Source organism: Jaculus jaculus, chromosome 6, assembly GCF_020740685.1.
Source record: "Jaculus jaculus isolate mJacJac1 chromosome 6, mJacJac1.mat.Y.cur, whole genome shotgun sequence".
Classification (NCBI taxonomy): domain Eukaryota; kingdom Metazoa; phylum Chordata; class Mammalia; order Rodentia; family Dipodidae; genus Jaculus; species Jaculus jaculus.
In genome coordinates, this window is record NC_059107.1 from 101,479,246 (window position 1) to 101,497,249 (window position 18,004).

At 56.7% G+C, this 18,004-nt stretch overlaps 1 protein-coding gene across 3 annotated transcripts; it reads right to left on the reverse strand.

The window, feature by feature from the left end:
- Positions 1–646: 646 nt before the first annotated feature.
- On the reverse strand, positions 647–17,232 carry Agap2 (ArfGAP with GTPase domain, ankyrin repeat and PH domain 2). 3 transcript variants are annotated; one of them, XM_004650033.3, is made up of 19 exons: positions 11,258–12,491; positions 9,665–9,723; positions 8,926–9,013; positions 8,663–8,748; positions 8,371–8,518; positions 7,219–7,353; positions 6,800–6,909; positions 6,282–6,440; positions 6,078–6,164; positions 5,888–5,992; positions 4,980–5,142; positions 4,681–4,800; positions 3,919–4,047; positions 3,038–3,097; positions 2,658–2,806; positions 2,459–2,549; positions 2,133–2,355; positions 1,754–2,009; positions 647–1,617 (listed from the first exon to the last, which is right to left on the reverse strand). In XM_004650033.3, exons 1-19 carry the CDS (start codon positions 12,393–12,395, stop codon positions 1,357–1,359), a joined length of 3,567 nt encoding a protein of 1,188 aa, XP_004650090.1. In that variant the 5' UTR covers positions 12,396–12,491; the 3' UTR covers positions 647–1,356. The 3 variants fall into 3 exon arrangements, with proteins under 3 accessions (XP_004650090.1, XP_004650092.2, XP_004650091.1); XM_004650035.3 differs by lacking the exon at positions 3,038–3,097; XM_004650034.3 differs by lacking the exons at positions 3,038–3,097; positions 11,258–12,491 and adding an exon at positions 17,058–17,232 and having other exon boundaries at positions 649–1,617.
- Positions 17,233–18,004: the final 772 nt, after the last annotated feature.

The window sequence follows — 18,004 nt, forward strand, 5'->3', positions numbered from 1 at the left end:
ACACCACCTACTTCTGAGGAGGTGAGGGAGACACCTCCCTGTCCCCCCACCCCACTCCACTCCGCGATTACCTGGTCTTTTGCAAAATATTTTAGCCAGAAAAAAAAAAAAAAAAAGGACCGGAAACCACTGACACAGACAGCCCCCAAAGCCTGGGTTGATTGAGGAAGGCAGGGCTGGGCCAGGTAAATCCACTCCACCTTCCCCGGTCTGGGGACCCCGTGGGGGACCTGAAAACCCTTGGAGCCGCTACACATCCTCTCAGCCCTGGCTGGGAGGGAGCATAGAGATGCGGGACAGGTCTGGAGCTGCTCCAGTGGGGGAGAGGGGCTGGACAGAAAGAATAATGGGGGAGGGGTCCCACTGCAGGGGTGCCCCCTACCCCAGATCACCACGGGCGCTGCACAGTCACAGGTACGCAGTCACGGTCACGGACACAACCAGAGAGCACCCCCACCCCACCCCACCCCTGCCCACCCTTGGCTTCCCCTACCCTGAACCGCCCTCCCTCGCCCCTGCCCGCCCCACCCCCATATTGGGGAACAAAGCAATAAATTACAAGGCCCCTTTTATCCCCCTTAGCCCGCTCCTGCTCTGTCTCTTCTGTCGCCCCTCAAGACAGTAGGGGAGGAACCCAGATTCTTGGCTCCCACCTCTCCCACCCCACCCCGCCCTAACTTAGCTTCCATTCCTGGGTAGGTGGAGGGAGACATTCTGACTTCCACTCCTCATGGTCCCTTTCACGGAAAGGGTTGGGGACCCCCCACCACCGCCTCCATGGGCAGCTGGGGTCCTGCCCCTCGCTGCCCTCCCCCCTTCCAGTGGGCAGTGAGATCAGCATGGAAGGGGTTGGCTCCTGGTGTCGGTCCCAAGTCCCAGGGCTAGCCGCTCCATGTACCCCTCCCTCTTGGCGTGGCATCACCCCAGGAGCCAGCCTGGGTTTGGGCTCCAGCCTTGGGATTGTTGATCGCAGGCAGGATTGGGTCTTTTTTTCCCGCCCCTAGGGGGCACGAGCAGGCAAAGTCCAAGAGCCCTGGAGCCCGTACTTCGGCGGGGATTGGGGGGCGCCCCCTTCTGCAAACACCGTGCCCGGGCGACCCAGAGCAATCCGAGTATGCAAACAGTGGAGTAGTAGGAGGCGTGTTGAGCTGGGGTCTCCATGCCTCGTTGGGGATGGGGGGTGAGTTTGTGTCTTCTGGTAGGCGTGGGGCTGTGCCCTCGTGGGGGAGGGGGCGGGGGCGGGTAGGAAGTGCTCCCGTGGGGCGGGGTGAGGATCGGAGAGGTGAGTGGGTGCATCTGTCCAGCGGTCCACCCGGTGTGATCGTGCCCGGTCCGTGAGGGGGTAAGGCTGGGCTACTATACCAGCGCGATCGTGGCGTCGACGCGGCCCACGCTGGCTGCGCTGCTCCGCCGCCGCGGGCTGGGCGTGGCGGGGATGCTGGGCGTGGCGGTGATGCTGGGCGTGGTGGCCGCGCTGGGCGTGGTGGCCGCGCTCCCGCCCTCGCCGGGGCAGCCGTGCTGGAGCAGGATGTCTGCGCACAGCTGGCTCCCAGCCTGGCGGGCGTAAAACAGCGCCGTGCGGCCCTGCGCATCGCGGGCAGCCACGTCCGCGCCGTACTGTAGCGTGGAAAGGGCCTCGTGACCGCGCGTCCCCGACAGGACCCACCTCCCTCGCGCCGCCTCCCCTCCCCACGCCGCGGGGCTCCCAAGCGCACGGCCGGGGTGCCCTCTAGCTAGCCCTGGGCTCACGTACCCACAGCAGCAGTTGCGTGATGACCACGTGGGCGAGCTCCGCCGCCAGGTGCAGCGGAGAGCGCAGCTGCGGGTCGTCCACGCTGGTGTCCAGAGGCCCGTGTCGCGCGTGGGCCAGAAGCAGCAGCACGGCGGCCACGTCCTGGGCCTGCACGGCGGCCCACAGCTGGCGGCCCAGCGGCTCCTCGGGCGTGCCCAGCGGCGCCAAGAACAGCAGCTGTTCGTACTTGGCGCGAATCCAGGACTCACGCTCCTCCCTGCGGCGCCGGGGACCGAGGGACAGAGCTCGAGGGTCTTCCAACCAAGCGCTCAGCCCCCCCACCCGAGGGACCCTCCCGGCCGGCACCCGCGCGCCCTCGGCTCAGGGCCCCTGCGCCTACCGGGAGGAGTCCCGCGTGGGCTTGACGCGGCCCCGGGTGTCGCTCTCCCACACGCGGTTGGCCGTGTCGTTGCCAATGGCCGTCAGCACCAGGGTCAGCTCCCGCGGCCAGTCATCCAAGTCGAGGGAACGAACGCGAGACAGGTGTGTGCCCAGGTTCCGGTGGATGCCAGAGCACTCGATGCAGATGAGAGCACCCAGGTTCAAGCTGGCCCATGTGGGGTCTGGGGAGGCGGCAGGGTTAAGCGGGCAGCGCGGATACCCACACCCCAGCATTCACGGACTCCGGAAGGTCCCGCAGCACCTCCCGTCCCCTCGGTCACTCACTAGGGGCTTCGCAGTCCACACAGATAGAGTTTCCCTTTGCGTTCCGGATCGCCTGGATGGCCACAGCTTCGCTCTGGCTGTCGGTGCGGAGCTGCACAGAGGTATGACGTTCGTACCGAGTCTCCCTCAAAAAGCAGCTCCCCGCTTCGCTCCTCAGACATCTTCACTGCCCACCCCCGGGCCGCCTGCAAACCATTACCTTGACCTTGCTGCTCTCACAGCACTGCAGACTGGCCAAGATCTGACTCTCAATGGCCTGGACCCAGGCATCTCGCTCCTCAAAGCTGGCTGCCTCAAAGTGCCACGTCTGACCAGTGCTGGATACGATCAGGAACTCAAAGTTTTCCTCTGGGTGGGTGGGTGGGGGAGGGGTGGGTCATGAGGCACCGAGTTCAAGAGAGGACCTTCCCAAACCCTTCCTCCCTGATGTCCGTCGGAGCCCCTGGGAGTGGGGCAGTGGGGGTAGGGGAAGCAGAGGGTAGGGGACAGCAGGAAGCCCGAGCACATGCAAGGAAAAGCAAGGGCACCCCCACCCTTCTGCGTCCCAGCTGAGCACCCCTCCCGGCTCCCGCTTGTTACCTGCTTTATAAATATTTCTTAAACTACCAAAGGATTTTAGTTTCCACATTTTGCGCTTGGCTGGTTTCCCGAAGCGAAGGAGATAGAGATAGAATAGAGAGCACAGCAGAGAGAGAGAGACCGAGAAAGAAGAGAGGCAGATGGAGAGATGGAGAGACAGTAACAGAGAGTGCCAGAGACAAAGCAGGACAGACAGATGGGGAGAGAAAGCAGAACTAAAGTCAGTGGCCCCAGAGCAGAGTGGAGCAGAAGCCAAGAGCCATGAGAGTAGGCAGATCTGGAACCCGGGTCTGAGCACCGGGCAGAGAGCCGGGTTGCCGGGCCAGTTAGGACCAGAGAAAGGAGCCAGGTCTCTGCAGGGAGGGGAGGTCAGGATCCGTGTGTGACGGGGTGACGGTGCAAATGGGCAGCTGCAGGCTGGGGTGAGGGCCTTGGGTCTCAAGAGAAGTCAACAAGACTGGGGGGGGGGGTGTTGTCACTGAGGAACCAAAATGAGACTCACTGGACTCAGGGACTGTGGGGGGGGGCAGCTTGGTAATCACTGAAAGTCATGAGCTGAGGCTAGGAGTCAGTGGGGAGGGACACTGCATTCAGGGACTGAGGCACCAGGGGAAGGGGTGCAGAAGCTGGGGTCCTAAGTGGAGATGAGGGCAGGAACAGGAGCTAAGGAGTCATTAGGAGAGGGGACAGGATCTACAGACATGATGTCACTGAGATCAGGGTCTGGAAAACAGGGGAAGGTCAGGGGTTGGAGTGGGCATCCATTTTCCCGCTCAAGTCAAGCACTCAGGTTGGGCACTTCTCTGTAGGAATTGGGCCAGGGGTCAGATATTGGGAATGAGGGTCCAGGATGGGAGAAGAATCGCCCACCACAGCCTCACCTTCAGCCTGCACAGTTGAGCCTTCAGTCTTGGATGGTGTAGTCAATTTTTTCCTCCTCTGCTTCTTGACCATGGGAGAAGGAGGGGGTTCCCGACTCAAGGGGCTCAGGTCTCCAGATGGGGTACAATCTTAGGGAAGAGGGCATGGCTGCCTCAGTGGCCCCCTCCACAGATTTCCCGGATTTCTTGACAGCCTGTCTCCTCCCCTGGACTAACTTTAGCATTTTAGAGAGTCCCTTTTCCTGGGGAGGGGAAGTGATTTAGAATCAGATCTACATCAGATCCTGGCTGTGCCACTTACTCTTGAGTAAGTCTCTCAAATGTTCTGAGCCTCAGTTTCTTTATCCCTAAAAGGGGATAATAATCTTGGCCTGAGGAACATTTACAAAGTTACTTGGTATTTAAGTGTGGGTACTGTTTCTAAACATTGCAAACACTGACAGCTGGCTATATGCTGGCCAGTGTCCTCAGTTTGATGCCTTAAGGAAACCCTCCCTGTGAGGTAGAATCTGAGGCATGAAGAGGTCAAGTAACTTGTCCATGTGGCGAGCCAGGGTTTGGATTCAGGCAGTCCGGCCCTAGAGACTTCTTGTCTTAGCCATCACGACAGACCTGGTGTGTGGGCTTGGTGCCAGGAGCCGAGCAGGGGCGCCTTGTGTGCACTCATGCACTTACCCAGCTCTGAGCCCCCACCCCATTTCACTTCCCACCAAAATCCCATTTGGATCTGGAGGCCAGTGGGCAGAGGGTGGTTCCACTGACCGGTGCTGAGAGCTCGGGCCAAATTCCGGTCTGGTTTCAGCAGGTGCTTGGACGTCTGGTCTGGTGGTGGCTGCAGGGAGCTGGGGCTGGGGCTGGGGCTTGGCATGGGAGTTGTCCCTTCTGTGGGACAGAGAACAAGAGGAGATCTCAGTGCCCCTGTCTCCCAACCTCCTCCTTAATATGGTATATCTTTATCATACCCCTTCCTACCTAGCCAGTGTCAACCCCCACCCTCTTCCACTCTCTTTTTTCTCCATCCCTGACTCCTTTCCTACCCCACTGTCAGATGACCCACTTACCAGGGCCTTCACCCATCTGCACAGTGCTCATGTCCTTGACCAGCCCATTGATACTGGCTGAGGGACCAAAAGCAGAGATGGCCCTTGGAGGCCTCTTGCCTGGGACTTTGACTGTTGTTCGTAGCAAGTCCATCTCCTTGCCATGGGTACTGTGGATGTAATCCTGTAGGGATACAGGGTCAAGCATATAGAGAGAGTTGGGGGTCTTTGGGAGTGCTGGGGTGCAGGCAACAGTGTGGGAAGGAAAGAAGCCCTGGGCTGGGCGTGGTGGTGCACACCTTTCATCCCAGCAGCTGGGAAGCAGAGGTAGGAGGATCATCATGAGTTTGGGGTAAGCCTGAGACTACAGAATAAGTTCAGGTCAACCTAGGCTAGAGGGAAACCCTACCTCAATAAGAAATACAAAGAAAGAAAGGGAGGGAGGGAAGGAAGGAAGGAGAAAGAAAGAAAGAAAGAAAGAAAGAAAGAAAGAAAGAAAGAAAGAAAGGAAGGAAGGAAGGAAGGAAGGAAGGAAGGAAGGAAGGAAGGAAGGAAGGAAGGGAAAAGGAAAAGAAAAGGAAGGGAGAGAAGGAGGGAGAGAGGAAGGGAAGGAGGGAGAGAAAGAGAAAGAGAAAGAAAGATGCCCTGGAATCTGTCTGATTTGGTCTGGCATATTTTCCTCTTGCAGGCCAGGGACGAGCCCAGCCTGGGTGCTCTCCCACAAGACTACAAGTTCCTGGGGAGATGAATTTACCTTCACATCCCCAGCATGTACAGATGAGATAGTAGGCTCTAAACCTGTTTGATCAATCTAAGAGAACTGGACTAGACCTTCTTAAAAATGACATCAGTGCTTGTCATAGACACAGATGGGTAAAACTGGAAGTATATCCAAGGCTGGCCAGGGTGGCCCAGCCTCTGCCACTCACATTAATGCTAGGATGGTAGAGTAGGAAGCCATTACTGGACAGGGTCACATATTTCTTCTTCCATTCTTTGTTCAAGGAATTGCCACTTCGCTTTAGCAAGAAGCTCTGGAGATCAGGAAGACACATGTGGGAGAAAAGCCAACTAAATAAGACCCAACTGCCCAGCCTTCCTTCAGCCCCAGATGATCACCTGTTTGATGGGGATGGCTCGCCCACTCCCTGTGGTCTCTCCCCGGCTGTCCAAGCTCCGCTTCTCAGAGTCACTACCCCGACGATTCTGGAATGGTTATTAGAATTCATCAGAGGGTAGAGAGGATACACTGATGGAAAGATAGGGAAAGGAAATGAAGAGGGGTATAGAGAACAGGAAGATGGGGGTCGGCATGTCCAATACCGCAAAAAGGCTGGTCCTGCGCTTGGCTGCACGGTGCAGGGACCCTGGGGTGCTCAATCCAGCTACTGCAGCTGCCTCAGCTCGGAGCTCCCGGTGCCCAACATTAGGTGAGGATGGGAGGGAGGAAGAATAGTCGCTAGTGTGTCCCCCATTACTGGCCTGGGGACATATATAGGAGTCAGTAGAGCTGAGCTGTCCCTTCCCACAAAGTTATACTTGAATCCAGCTTTGGGGAAGTTTGATCTCATCCTTATCCACTCATACCATCACTAACAACATAAATCCTTACACTGTTACAGTGCTGTAAGTTTTGTATAGGTTGACTTGCCCAGTATTATGCTAGCCAATCTTGCAGATAACCTCAGCAAGTTAGGTGACTTGCTCAGACACACTGCAAATGGCATCACAAGTCTCGTTGACTTTCAATTCAGTGCATGTTCTACAAATAGTACCACTGCCCTGGTCACCTATTTCCTGCACCCCCACAACCTCTTGTTGGTCCTGACACCCCAACTCACCTGCCCAACTACAGGGTTAGAAGCAGCTGAGTGGCTGGGGGAGCTGGGCAGGGACTTGCACGCAGCCAGGAGCTGTTGCTGCTTGCGCAAGGTCACTACCTTCTGGGCCACTGAAAGGAGGGGAGAGGGAGGATATGTAAGTGTGACAGATACCGAAGACCACTCTTCCATGCCCAGCTTTGAGAAATCTCCAGGAGGTAACCAGACCCCAACTTCGTTATCAAGAGAGCCCTCCATGGCCTAGCCAGCTCCTCCAGCCCAAAGAGACTGTAACTATCAAACCTTCCCTAGCCTCCCTTCCTCAGAGGCTTTTCCTGTCATTGGAAAACAGATGCCTGGATACTGGGCCTCTGGATACTAGAATATCCCAGGCCCTTAGTTCCCCGCTTCCTACACAAGCTGGGGGTCACCACACTCACCCTCCTGGAAGACCCGATCCACATTGAGCCCATAGGTGGCACATGTCTCGTAGTAGCTGCAGCGCTTCATGTCCGAGCACAGAGCCCTGGCACGCGCATCACCCACCACCCGAGGAGAGGAAGCACTGATCTTGTCTGAGGGGACAGGAAAAGGACAGAACTGGACAAAGGGCCCCTTCTTCCAGTGCTCACAATTCCCTTTATTTTCTGCTTGAGACTCACGCTGGACTCCCTGGAGTTGGGACTGTGAGAGAACATCTGTCCATTAGTGAAATGTTAGTGTTTAAGCTCTTTGTGAGTGCTGGGCCCAGCTCTCATGTCCAGCTGCATCTAAGGAGGCTGGGTGAGGTGTGTGTGTGTGTGTTCAGAAAATATTCCAGGGGCAAGATGAGATTCCTGACAATGGCTGGGACTTACCAGTGATAACAACCCTGCCCCCCAAACCCTGGACCTCAGTGAGAAGACACCTGGCATGTGAACTAGGAAAAAGTCGAATTTACATGTGTAACAGGTGGGATGCTCGTGCAGTGAGAAACCATGAGCAAGCGACAGGTGGGGACCCACACCTGCAGTGGCTTATGTTTCCACACAGACCATCCTGCCAGCTGAGAACAGGTGGGCACAGGCAAAGCTCCCCCACCGTGGTGTGGTCTGAGTGCTTCTGAGCCACAGCTTTGAGCACTAGAAGATTTTCTGCCCTCCTGGTCTCTCCAGTATTTGTTTTTAGAGCAGTCTCTTTTTTAAAAGGTGTCCATCTAGCCCAGCTGCATGGAAAGGCTTTTCTCTCCACAACTAGGACCTGGGATTTTCCTGGGCGTCCCATCATAGTGGTGCCAGAAAACGACAACGTGAGAACACAAGGTAGGTGACATCTCAGAAGAACAGAGATGGCCTCTGTGGCTGTCCTTTTCTCCATGGCTGTCCCCTTTTCTCAGCGCATGTTCTCTGGGGAAGGTGTGTGTGTGTGTGTGTGTGAGAGAGAGAGGGGGGGGAGTGTTTACTTCCTTATTTAGATATCAAGCTCCCTCCAGAGGATCACTAGAATCCAAGTAGCTAGTTTCACACTCTGCCAGGTTCTCACCCATGATTGGCAATAGCCCAGGGGAACCCTACAGCCTCCCTTGAAAGAAGGGCTTCCCCACTCCTCCTTACCTTGGGTCCCCACCAGAGCCAGGGCCAGGCCTCCTCGTCCCTCTCCCCGGAGGGAGCTCAGCTGCCTGTGGAGGCGGCTCACAGCCTGGAAGCTGTTCTCATCCTCCAGGCTGAAGACGAAGATCACAGCATCTGCCCAGCCTGAGAACTTGCAGGAGACAAGAGGGCAAATGCAGGGTCAGAAAGGCCCACTCCTCTGGGTACCACCCAGGAGACCTGGGGGGCCAGGGACTACTCCTGTGTCCCTCGCTGATCCCCGCCAGCCTACCCACATAGCCACCTCCACTCCCACCTTGGCATCAGGTGACCCAGCTTCCTCTCGGATCAGCACCAGATGAGTCTGCCCATCCACCAACATCTCCTTCTTGTACTGCTCACCTGTCCAGAAAAGTCAAATGGTTTAATATGTCAGAGGTCAAACCCTTCTACCCTCCCTGAGCCTTGGATATTGTGGCCCCATCCTACCCTCTGGTGTCAGTGTTGCCCAATCATTGCCCTTACTCCTGAGTCCCCAGCCCGCACTTAGTTAGTTTACTGTGGCTCCTGAAAACTTACTCTCCATCTTCTCCAGCACCTGGTATGAACCAGTTAGGAATCTGTGAATCAGTGATGACTTCCCACTTCTGGCATCGCCCAGCACACCCTGATGGCAAGAATGTGGAGCAGAGACAGTGAAAGTTAAGGGGAGACAAGATGTTTGAGTTGTCTTGCACCAAAGAACCCAAATGGATTGGCAGTGTCAGGTCACCCAAGGAGGTTCTCCAAGCCCCCCCCCCCATTTGGAACAAGCAAGGCAAGGTGTGGTAAAAAAGTGGTCCCAAAGTTGAAGTGGACTGCACGCTGAGTAAGTTCGTTCTTTCTTTCTTTCTTTCTTTTTTGTGTGTATGTGTTTAGGAAACACACTGGATCTCTGTGTGGTATGTCACAGGCCTAGGCATTATTTGGAAAGTTTTGCCTAATTGTATGAAATAGAACATAAAGGGTCAAAGAGCAAATTCAACAAATGAGAAACCTGGAAGAGGCCACTGGACAAATGAAGAGACAGAGCGTGAAAACTAAAGAAGTTGTGAGGATTAAGTCTCACAATAGTGTCATGACAGTACTTCCTCAGGAGAGATGTTCTCTGGGAGAACTCTTACTGGGATACAGAGAAGAGAGGACAGGGAAGAAGAGAGGAGAGAAGAATAGAGGAAAAGAGAGACAAGAGGAAAAGAGGAGAGGAGAGGAGAGCTAAGAAGCTGATTGCCGGGGAAAAGCCAGCTTTCTGTGTAGGCCAAACGCCCGAGTTACCTACCAGGCGCAGTTCAGGAATGGAGCGGCTCAAAGTCCATTCCTGGCTATTGACCACAGCCTCTGTAAAGGGAAAGGGACAGTAAGAGGGGAGGCTCTAGCCCAGTAGGACTTCCAGCCCTCATCCACCATCCTCTCTTTCAGGAGTGCTTAACCCCCAGGAGCCTGTCTGAACTGGAGAGAGGTGAGGAACAGACAGGTCTTAGAGTGGTCCCCAGTCCTCCCATCCAGCCGCTCTCCCCACAGCTGTTGCCACCACTCAGGGGTTGCTTAGCAACAGAACCAGCAAGACAAAAATACTTCAGTTGGCATCTCCCTTAAAGCACATCCCCAAACGTGGGTCCCTGCCCCAGTCCAGACTAGGGCTCTGCTAGATGCAAGTCTCCCCAGAAGAGAATAGCGAGGTTTCCCTGACATTCCCAGGGAGGAGACCCTGGGACTTAGAAAAGGAGTGAAGTCTTGCCTCAAGCTCCATTTCACAGGCGAAAAACTGAGATGAGGGCCTTCCCTCCCCCTTTTCAAGGTCAATGGTACAGGTGGCCCTGACCACTTGCCCTCAGCCTAAAGGGGACAGAGCTGGGATGTTCCTGTGTCTCCCTTGGCCTCCTCACGGACACCCTCCAAAAGAACTGTGGGGAAGGGCTCCATCCCCTGGCCACCAGAAGCCACAGGCCTAGGGAGAAAGGATGCTCCTTCCGCCGGCCGGCCCAGTCCAGCCCCCGCGCCTGACACTGGCCGGACGTTCCCGGGGCGCCGCAGCTGCGGCGGGAACTCTGGGATCCGGAGCCATCTGCTCCCTCCCGCTTAGGAGCCAAACCCCCCGGGGCGGCCCCCGCTCCCAGACCCGCCTCCCCTCCAGGGGAGCGTGAGCCCAACGGGATCCCAGAGCTTGTCTCCACCAGCTAAAACAGAGTAATAATAGACACCCCTGGAAATAAAAATACTAATAAATAAAAACACCACCTTCTCCGTCCCGCCCCCCCTCCCCAGTCTCCCGGGGTTAGAATTGTCTTTGCAGCAGTTCCGCCCCCTGACTCACTCCGGGGTCAGCCCCGGGGCGGGGGAGGGGGACGCCTGGCTTCCTATCTGGCCCCTCTCGGTTCACATTTAAACCTTCAGCACGTTCCAGCCCCCGCGCGCTCGGGGACCGCCCAATCCACCTTCACTGCCTGGAAAACTCTCCAGCTTGCTCTCAACCCAGGAGACCAGTCCCTGGCGAGGAACAGCCTGCAAGGTCACTGCCATGCCACCTGTGCCAACAACTCAGGGGAAACTGAGGCTCCTACATCCGTTCACCTCCACCATCCCCTCTCCATGCTCCTAGAATCCAGCCGAAGCTAAGAACCTGGGTCTGAGGAGTCACATTTCCTTCAGGCACCAGCCGAGGCCATAATTTCCCAGAAAGCCCTGAATCCCTCCAAAATCCAGTCTTCTCGCCCAGCTTTCCTATACCTCTTACTGCCTCCAGGCCTGGCAGAGACGCGAACATCCATCCAACAGGAAAACTCCCCAGTTCATGCACATCGCTCCCGCATCCCAACTGAGCATGCAGGTGCTCTCCCCTCCCAGTTCTCGGGCCTAGCTAGACCCTACTCACTAGGGGAGGCGCGGAGCTCTGCACCCAGCAGCTCCCTGGACCCGCTGCCGGAAGACAAGCCTGGGGGTCCGGGAAGGGGCCCGGAGCCGGTAGGTCCCCCTGTGCTCTTGGTGAAGATACCGCTGATAAACTTGAGCATCTTGCGGTCACGAGTAGATGCTCGGCCCCCCTCCCGGCCCCTTTTCAGCCCAGGAGCTGGCGGCTCCAGAGTGATGGGAGGTGCAGGCCCGGGGGACTGCGCGGAGGCAGCGGTGACAGAAGCGCATGGACCCGGCGTTGCTGGCAAGGTGAGCGGAGGAGGAGAGCCAGCACTTGGTCCTGGGTGCAAGTCACTGTTGTCCAAGGTCTTACTCTTGCCTTTCCGAGGGGACAGCTTCCCTCGGGCGCCAGCCCCAGCCCCGACCCCACCAGAGGTCGCAGCCGCAGCGCCCCCTCCTCCGGCGGCCGCGGCAGAAGCTCCGGTCCCCGCGCTGCTCTTTGACCCCTTGACCCTGGGCTGGCCCTCGCCTTCGGGCCATGACAGGCGGCTGCCCGCGCCCTTGCCCCCTCCGGCTTTGGCTCCACTGGTGGTCACGGTCTTGCAAGGTTTGGGAGCGGGTGGAGGAGGCGCCACCTTCAGCCTCCGGCTACCAGTGCCGGGATGCGGGGAGGAGGAGCCCGGGACGCCGCCGCCCGTCCGGCCTTCGGGTTCAGGGCCCCCCCAGCTCGGGCTGCTGAGTAGAGGGCGCCGGGAAGAGGGGGCGCCCCCGGGCTTAGGGTCGGGGCTCAGCCCCCCGGAGAGCGGGGGTCCCGGAGGGGCGGCCCAAAGGGACAGGCGGCGGCCAGGAGCCGGGGAGACCGGGCGAGCCGGACTGGCTGGAGCCGGGGACAGCGCGGGGGGCTCCGCGCCCCCGGCGCCCGCGCTGCTGGTGCTGATCCACAGCGCATCCTGCCGGTGGAAGAGACGCTCGTGCCGCTTCTTGCCCGGCTCCTCCGCGCCTCGGGGGCTGCCCGGATCTCCGGGCTCCGAGCCTCTGGCGCCGGCCGCGGCTGCGGACGGAGAAGGCGGCGGCGGCGGTACCGACTCGAGCTTGACCAGGGTCAGCGAGATGAGGTAGGTCGTTGTCCGGCGCTGAAGCGCGCCCGCGCCCCGGCTCATGGGGCCCGGAGACCCCCGAGCTGGGGAGGGGAGGGGACTCCCCCGGATTGCCTCAGGGGGGCCCGGCCATGGGACCGCCCTGCTCGCTGCCCCCAGCCCCCGGACCCCGCTGAGCCCCCGGCCCGGCTCCGCTGTCGCCGCCGCCTCCGCCGCCTCCTCCTGCGCCCCCCTCCCATCACATGGGGCGCCCCCTCCCCATGCTCCCCACCCTGCGCTCCCACCCCCTTGGAGCCCCGGGACCTTGGTGCTGCTCCGGGGGAGGCGCGCCGGACCGTGCACCCCGGCGTGGGTGGGGGCGCTGAGATGGGCGGAGGAGGGTGGGGAGGGCAGTAGTGGGGGCAAATGGGGAAGGAGAAGGGGGCAGAAACGCGGACCGGGGACTGGAGAGCAAGCTCGGGTGCGGGGGAGGCAGTGGTGGGGAATGGGGACTCAGTGGACAGGGACCGCGGATGCAGTCGGAGAGGGGGGGTCTTGAGGGTGGGAAGCTCGTGGGGCTGGCTGTGCGGGGGATTCGCAAGAGCACGGGGAGGATGCCGGGGATGGAGAGATAGGAGGCGGCGGGGGAGGAAGGAGGGTACGGGAGGGGGTGGGAACCCACGGATCTGGGGTCTGGGAGGGGAGGGGCGTGGATCCCGGTGAAGAGTCCGGGGGCCTCGCCTGGGCTCGGCTCGGTCCGGATGCGCGCTGTGTCCGGGCGCTCCCCTCACATTGAGGAGGAGGCGGCCCCCGGCCCCCCCACCCCGTCGCCCCCCCTCCACCTCTCCAACCAGCACCGCTGTCTGCTAGGGAGGCACAAAATCCAGGACTGGATTTCCCTCCCAAATCCCGGACTGGATTTCCTAGGACTTGGATTCATCTCCAACAACCACCTAGCCCCCCTCCTTGCCTACACCAAGGTTAAGGAGCACGAATGTGGGGTGTGACATTTAGTGACAGGGATAAGAAAACTGACCCACTGCGTGGAAGACACAAGGAAACAGAAACTGGAGTCTCCATCAGTTCTGGGGAAGGTGAAATGGAAATGTGGGGAGCCCTGAAATCCGCTTTCTAGGCCCCCTCTTCTTTCCCTTGTGTGTGTGTGGGGGGAACCTGGATGTGTTCCCTTTCTCATCACTTATCCCACTCTTCCACCCCAACCCCCATATTAAATACTTTTGCGGCCTCTTACTTGGGTCGACTGTCCCAAAGTGAACTTGGAAAGTGTTCCCCAGGGATGCGGACAAACACGGAACTTAACTGGGTAGGAAAAGGGGGGGGGGACTCTGGGGGATAGACTTGCGGGATCCTGAGCCTAAGCTACTGGGTGAGTCAAAGGCTCTAGCTCAAGGTGGAAGGAGAAGAAATACATCTACGAATTGACACCCCCCATACCAAAATGCATCCAGTCGCCATAGCAACCGTAGCTCCAAGCGTGCCTCAGAAGCGGCCGCGGGTATAGGCAGAGACGAGGGATCAGCGTGTAGGATGGGTGGGGGACCGGCCAAGGGATGTTGGGTTTGTGAAGGCACCGCTCTCGCATCCGACCCACCTGTGGGGGGATTTTGCTACCAGAACACAAGCACCCCCTCCCCCTCAGTTTAGGCAGCAGGAGCCAGCTTCTGGGTTTCCCTTTAGTCTCCTGAGGTTTATGGGGTAGGGATCTTTTAGCAGGTTAAAGGACGCAGGGTGAATAGAAACCGGTTACTTTGTGTTCCCCCTCCACACACACACCCCACCCCTCTAGAGGCCTTAAGAGTTCAAGGCTTTGTCCTCCAGCCAGGGTGAGAAGCGTGAGCAGTTAAGCCCATGCAGAAGTGAGGCTGAGACCCCATGGGAACGGGGAGGGGCTAGAAGCTAGAAGGAAGTCTCCCAAAAGCTTAGAGACCCCTGCCTGGGATTTAGAGTCCCCGCGGTCCCTTGATTTGGTGTCCCACCCTCCTGACGCAGCCTAGACTATAATAAGTGCTGTCGTGGGCGGTTCTTGGAGGCAGGAGCCAGAGGCATGATCGGCCTGTTGGGGGGGGGGGTGACAGTTGGGGGGGTGCTGAACCGGGATGCCAAGAGCCCTTTGTTCTCCAGAGGCCCGTACCCACTCCTGCTCAAGTGCTGTCTTGGAGGAGGTCAATAGCCTCTTGCCCATTCCCCACAGAACCAGGATGACACCATCCCTAGTCTTTTATGAAGGGTTGAGGACAGTTGGTGGCTATTTTAATCGTTCTTCCTTTGATGGTCTCAGTTTTCCTTCATGTTCAATGGGAACAGAATCCTGATTCCCTAAGAGTGGAACAAACCACTTATGAAAAGGAGAGTCTTAATTGTGAAAAGAAAAAAAAAAAAAAACGAAAAGAAAAGAAAAGGAGTCTTGGCAGGCATAATAATGCACCTTTATAAACTCAGCACTCAAGAAGATGAGGCAGGAGGGTCGCTGGAAGTTTAAGACCAGTGCACTAGGCAGAGTTCAAGGCTAAAACTCTAGGATAGGTAGTCAGACCTGGCCTGGAAAATTAAATAAACACTTAAAGAGTAGAGTCCTATGCTGAGAGTGCATGGCTCAGTGGTTAGAGCATGTGCCTCACGGAGGCCCAGAGTTCAATCCCAAGGAAAACACACACACACACACACACACACACTCAGGAAAACAAATGCACACACACACGGGAAAACACACACACACATAGACAGGAAAACACAGATGCACGCACACGTATACACACACAGGAAAACACACATACATGCACACACGTATACACATCCAGAAAACTGCACACACACATGCACACACCCAGGAAAATGCACACATGCGAAAACACGCGCGCACACACAGGAAAGCACATGTACACATACATGCACACCCAGGAAAACGCACACTTACACAGGAAAACACAGAGATATGCACACACACAGAGGAAAACACATACAAATGCACACATACACATGCATATCCCCCAGAAAAACACACATGCACACACACAGGAAAACACCCCCCAGGAAAACACATACACATGCACACACACACACAGGAAAACACACACACACAGGAAAACATACACATACATACACACATGCACCCCCCCCCCAGGAAAACACATGCACACACACAGGAAAAAACACATGTGCACCCCCCCGAAAAACACACACATGTGCACACACAACACACGCAATGCAGGAAAACACACATGCATGCACACACACACACCACACACACAGTCTTCTCAGCCACTTCTTATCTTCCCCATTCTTGAGGCTTTCTTTCTGAGATAACATCATACTATGTATCTGAGGCTGGCCTTGGATATGCTATATAATTCAGGCTGGCCTCAAACTCAATCCTCCTGCCTCAGTCTCCTGAGTTGCTGGGTTACAGGTGTGCACTGTAATGCCCAGCTCTACCAGCCTTTTCAGAGCTAACTGGGTGTCAAATCCCTCCCCCTTTTAATCAAGCGTGGGGTTTAGAGTTCTTTCCTGGGAGTTCAGGTAGGCAGCTCTCTCTAGACCTGCCCTTCTAACCAGGGAAGGTGTTGGGTGTAGTTACTGTCAAACGGTTGGATGCAAGAACTGAGCAAGACATTAGCTTCCTAAGGGGAAAAAGAGGGAGGGGGATCTTGTTTTCCCACTAGGAACGCAAATCATCTGATCTTTCCTCCAAATTATGCTCTGGTGGCCTCTCCCCTCAGAGAGGTTAAGTAGGAGGCGTCCTTGATGGAAGGAATGGTCTTGACCCTTCTCCCCAGGGGAGTCACAAGAATGAAGAGGAATGAAATGGCTGGAGGAGACTGTTGTATGAGGATGGACTTCTGCTAGATGCCCTTCTTGAGCAAAGATGACTGCTGTTGTTGAGTTCTTGGCTACCTCAAAGGTAGCCATGAATGAGATACACAGTTCCATTAGTTCCTTAGTGGTGGGCCTTGTGGATGGGGAGCTGTTGTTGCCAGGGCCCCACCACAGGATTGAAGGCTAGGGTGGGCAGGAAGATGTGGTGGATGGTGTTGCCATGACAGCACTTCCTCCCTGTGTTGTCATCACTCACTCTAATGGCACTAAGGAGGTAGAGCGGAAGGCATGTGGGGGAAGACAAGAACAGGAGCACCTGGAGGAGAGGAGATCAAGACAAGATCTGGGGACTTCTCCGCACTTTGGCTGTGCAGAACGTGGTATTTAAGTGTTAATGTGTGCCTGAGACCCTGATATTCTCTGCATAGTGTGTTTCGATGTGTGTGTGTGTGTGTGTGTGTGTGTGTGTACAAGCACATGTGTGTTTCTCTACAGCTGGAGAACAAGAGGTCACTGATCCTTAGCGGGTCCTGGGAATGAACACATTATCCAGTCCCAGAACCTCCTGCCCCAGACTGTTTCCTGTTCTGGAATCTCCAGGCAGGGACTGCATCTATCATGGGTCTGTCACAGCCGGTCTTCCCCATGTTCACCCACTTCTTAGTTGCCAAGGTCAGCTCAACAGTGATCTGTACTTTGTTCTCCTGGGAGAGGGACTGGAGTCTAAACAGAGGGAGAAGGATGCCGCCCACCCATGTCTTTTTCCATCCTCCCCAAATGTATTCTCCCATCTCCCACCTTGGGAACTAGGAAGTAGCTAAGGAAGGAGAAATCGTGTATGACACAGCTAAGTCTTTCTGTTCCACTTGTGGTCCCCAGAACAGCCAAGCTGGTGGCTGATGCTTCTCTTACCTCGTATGCTGGTCAGTGCGGCCTGGATACCATCTCGGAGATCAGGGTCGCTCACTCTGTCTGCCAGCTTCCTGAGTCGGCATAGCGCTTGCTTGGCCACCTCATGTCTTCTGACTTCTGCTCTCACGGTGGCTGCAGCCAACTGCCTCTGGGCATGCATGTTGCACAGACCTGTCCCGCCAGACTAGCAACCACCTCTGGCCCTGAAGCCCATGGCCTCACAGCCCCAAAACTCCAGAAGGCCCCTTCTACTGCGCCCCAGAACTCCCCGCCCCTGCCCGCCCTTCCGTCTGTGGGCCTCACTTCCTGACTGGTGAGTTCAAACCCACAACTGGGACTGTGCTATCTCTTACACCTCCTACCCCCTCTAGCGTTGACCCGTAGATCCTGACAGTCTACTATGCTTTAGCCAGGTGAAGGGAGAGATCTTAACAAGCCTCTTGAGAGACAGGACTCTAGTGGGAGGTGGCCATTAGGATGGGTGTTGGTTCTGGGAGAATGTGGCCAGCCAAGTCTCAGGTACCATCCCATACTCTTACTGATTTCTGAATTTGTGTCTCAGACTCACACGGAAATCTGCATGTACTTGGTCCATCACTGCAGTGGTCTGCATTCTAGAGTAGTTAGGTGCTCCCCAACCCTACCTCACAGTCCAATAAGCCCTAGGTATTTACATCCTGCGGAGTGAACCTCCCTCTTGTCCTGCATTCATCTTCTGTTCAAAGGGTCCGAGTAGTTATGAGGAGAATCACATATAAAGGAGGAAAATAACCTATAACCACATAAAACTATCATGCTTCAGAGCTGGGGAAGTGGCTCAGTGGTTAAAGGCATTTGCTTGCAAAGCCTGCTGGTCCTGGTTTGATTCCCCAGTACCCATATAAAGTCAGATACACAAAGTGGCCCATGCATCTGGGGTTCCTTTGCTGTGGAAAGAAGCCCTGGCA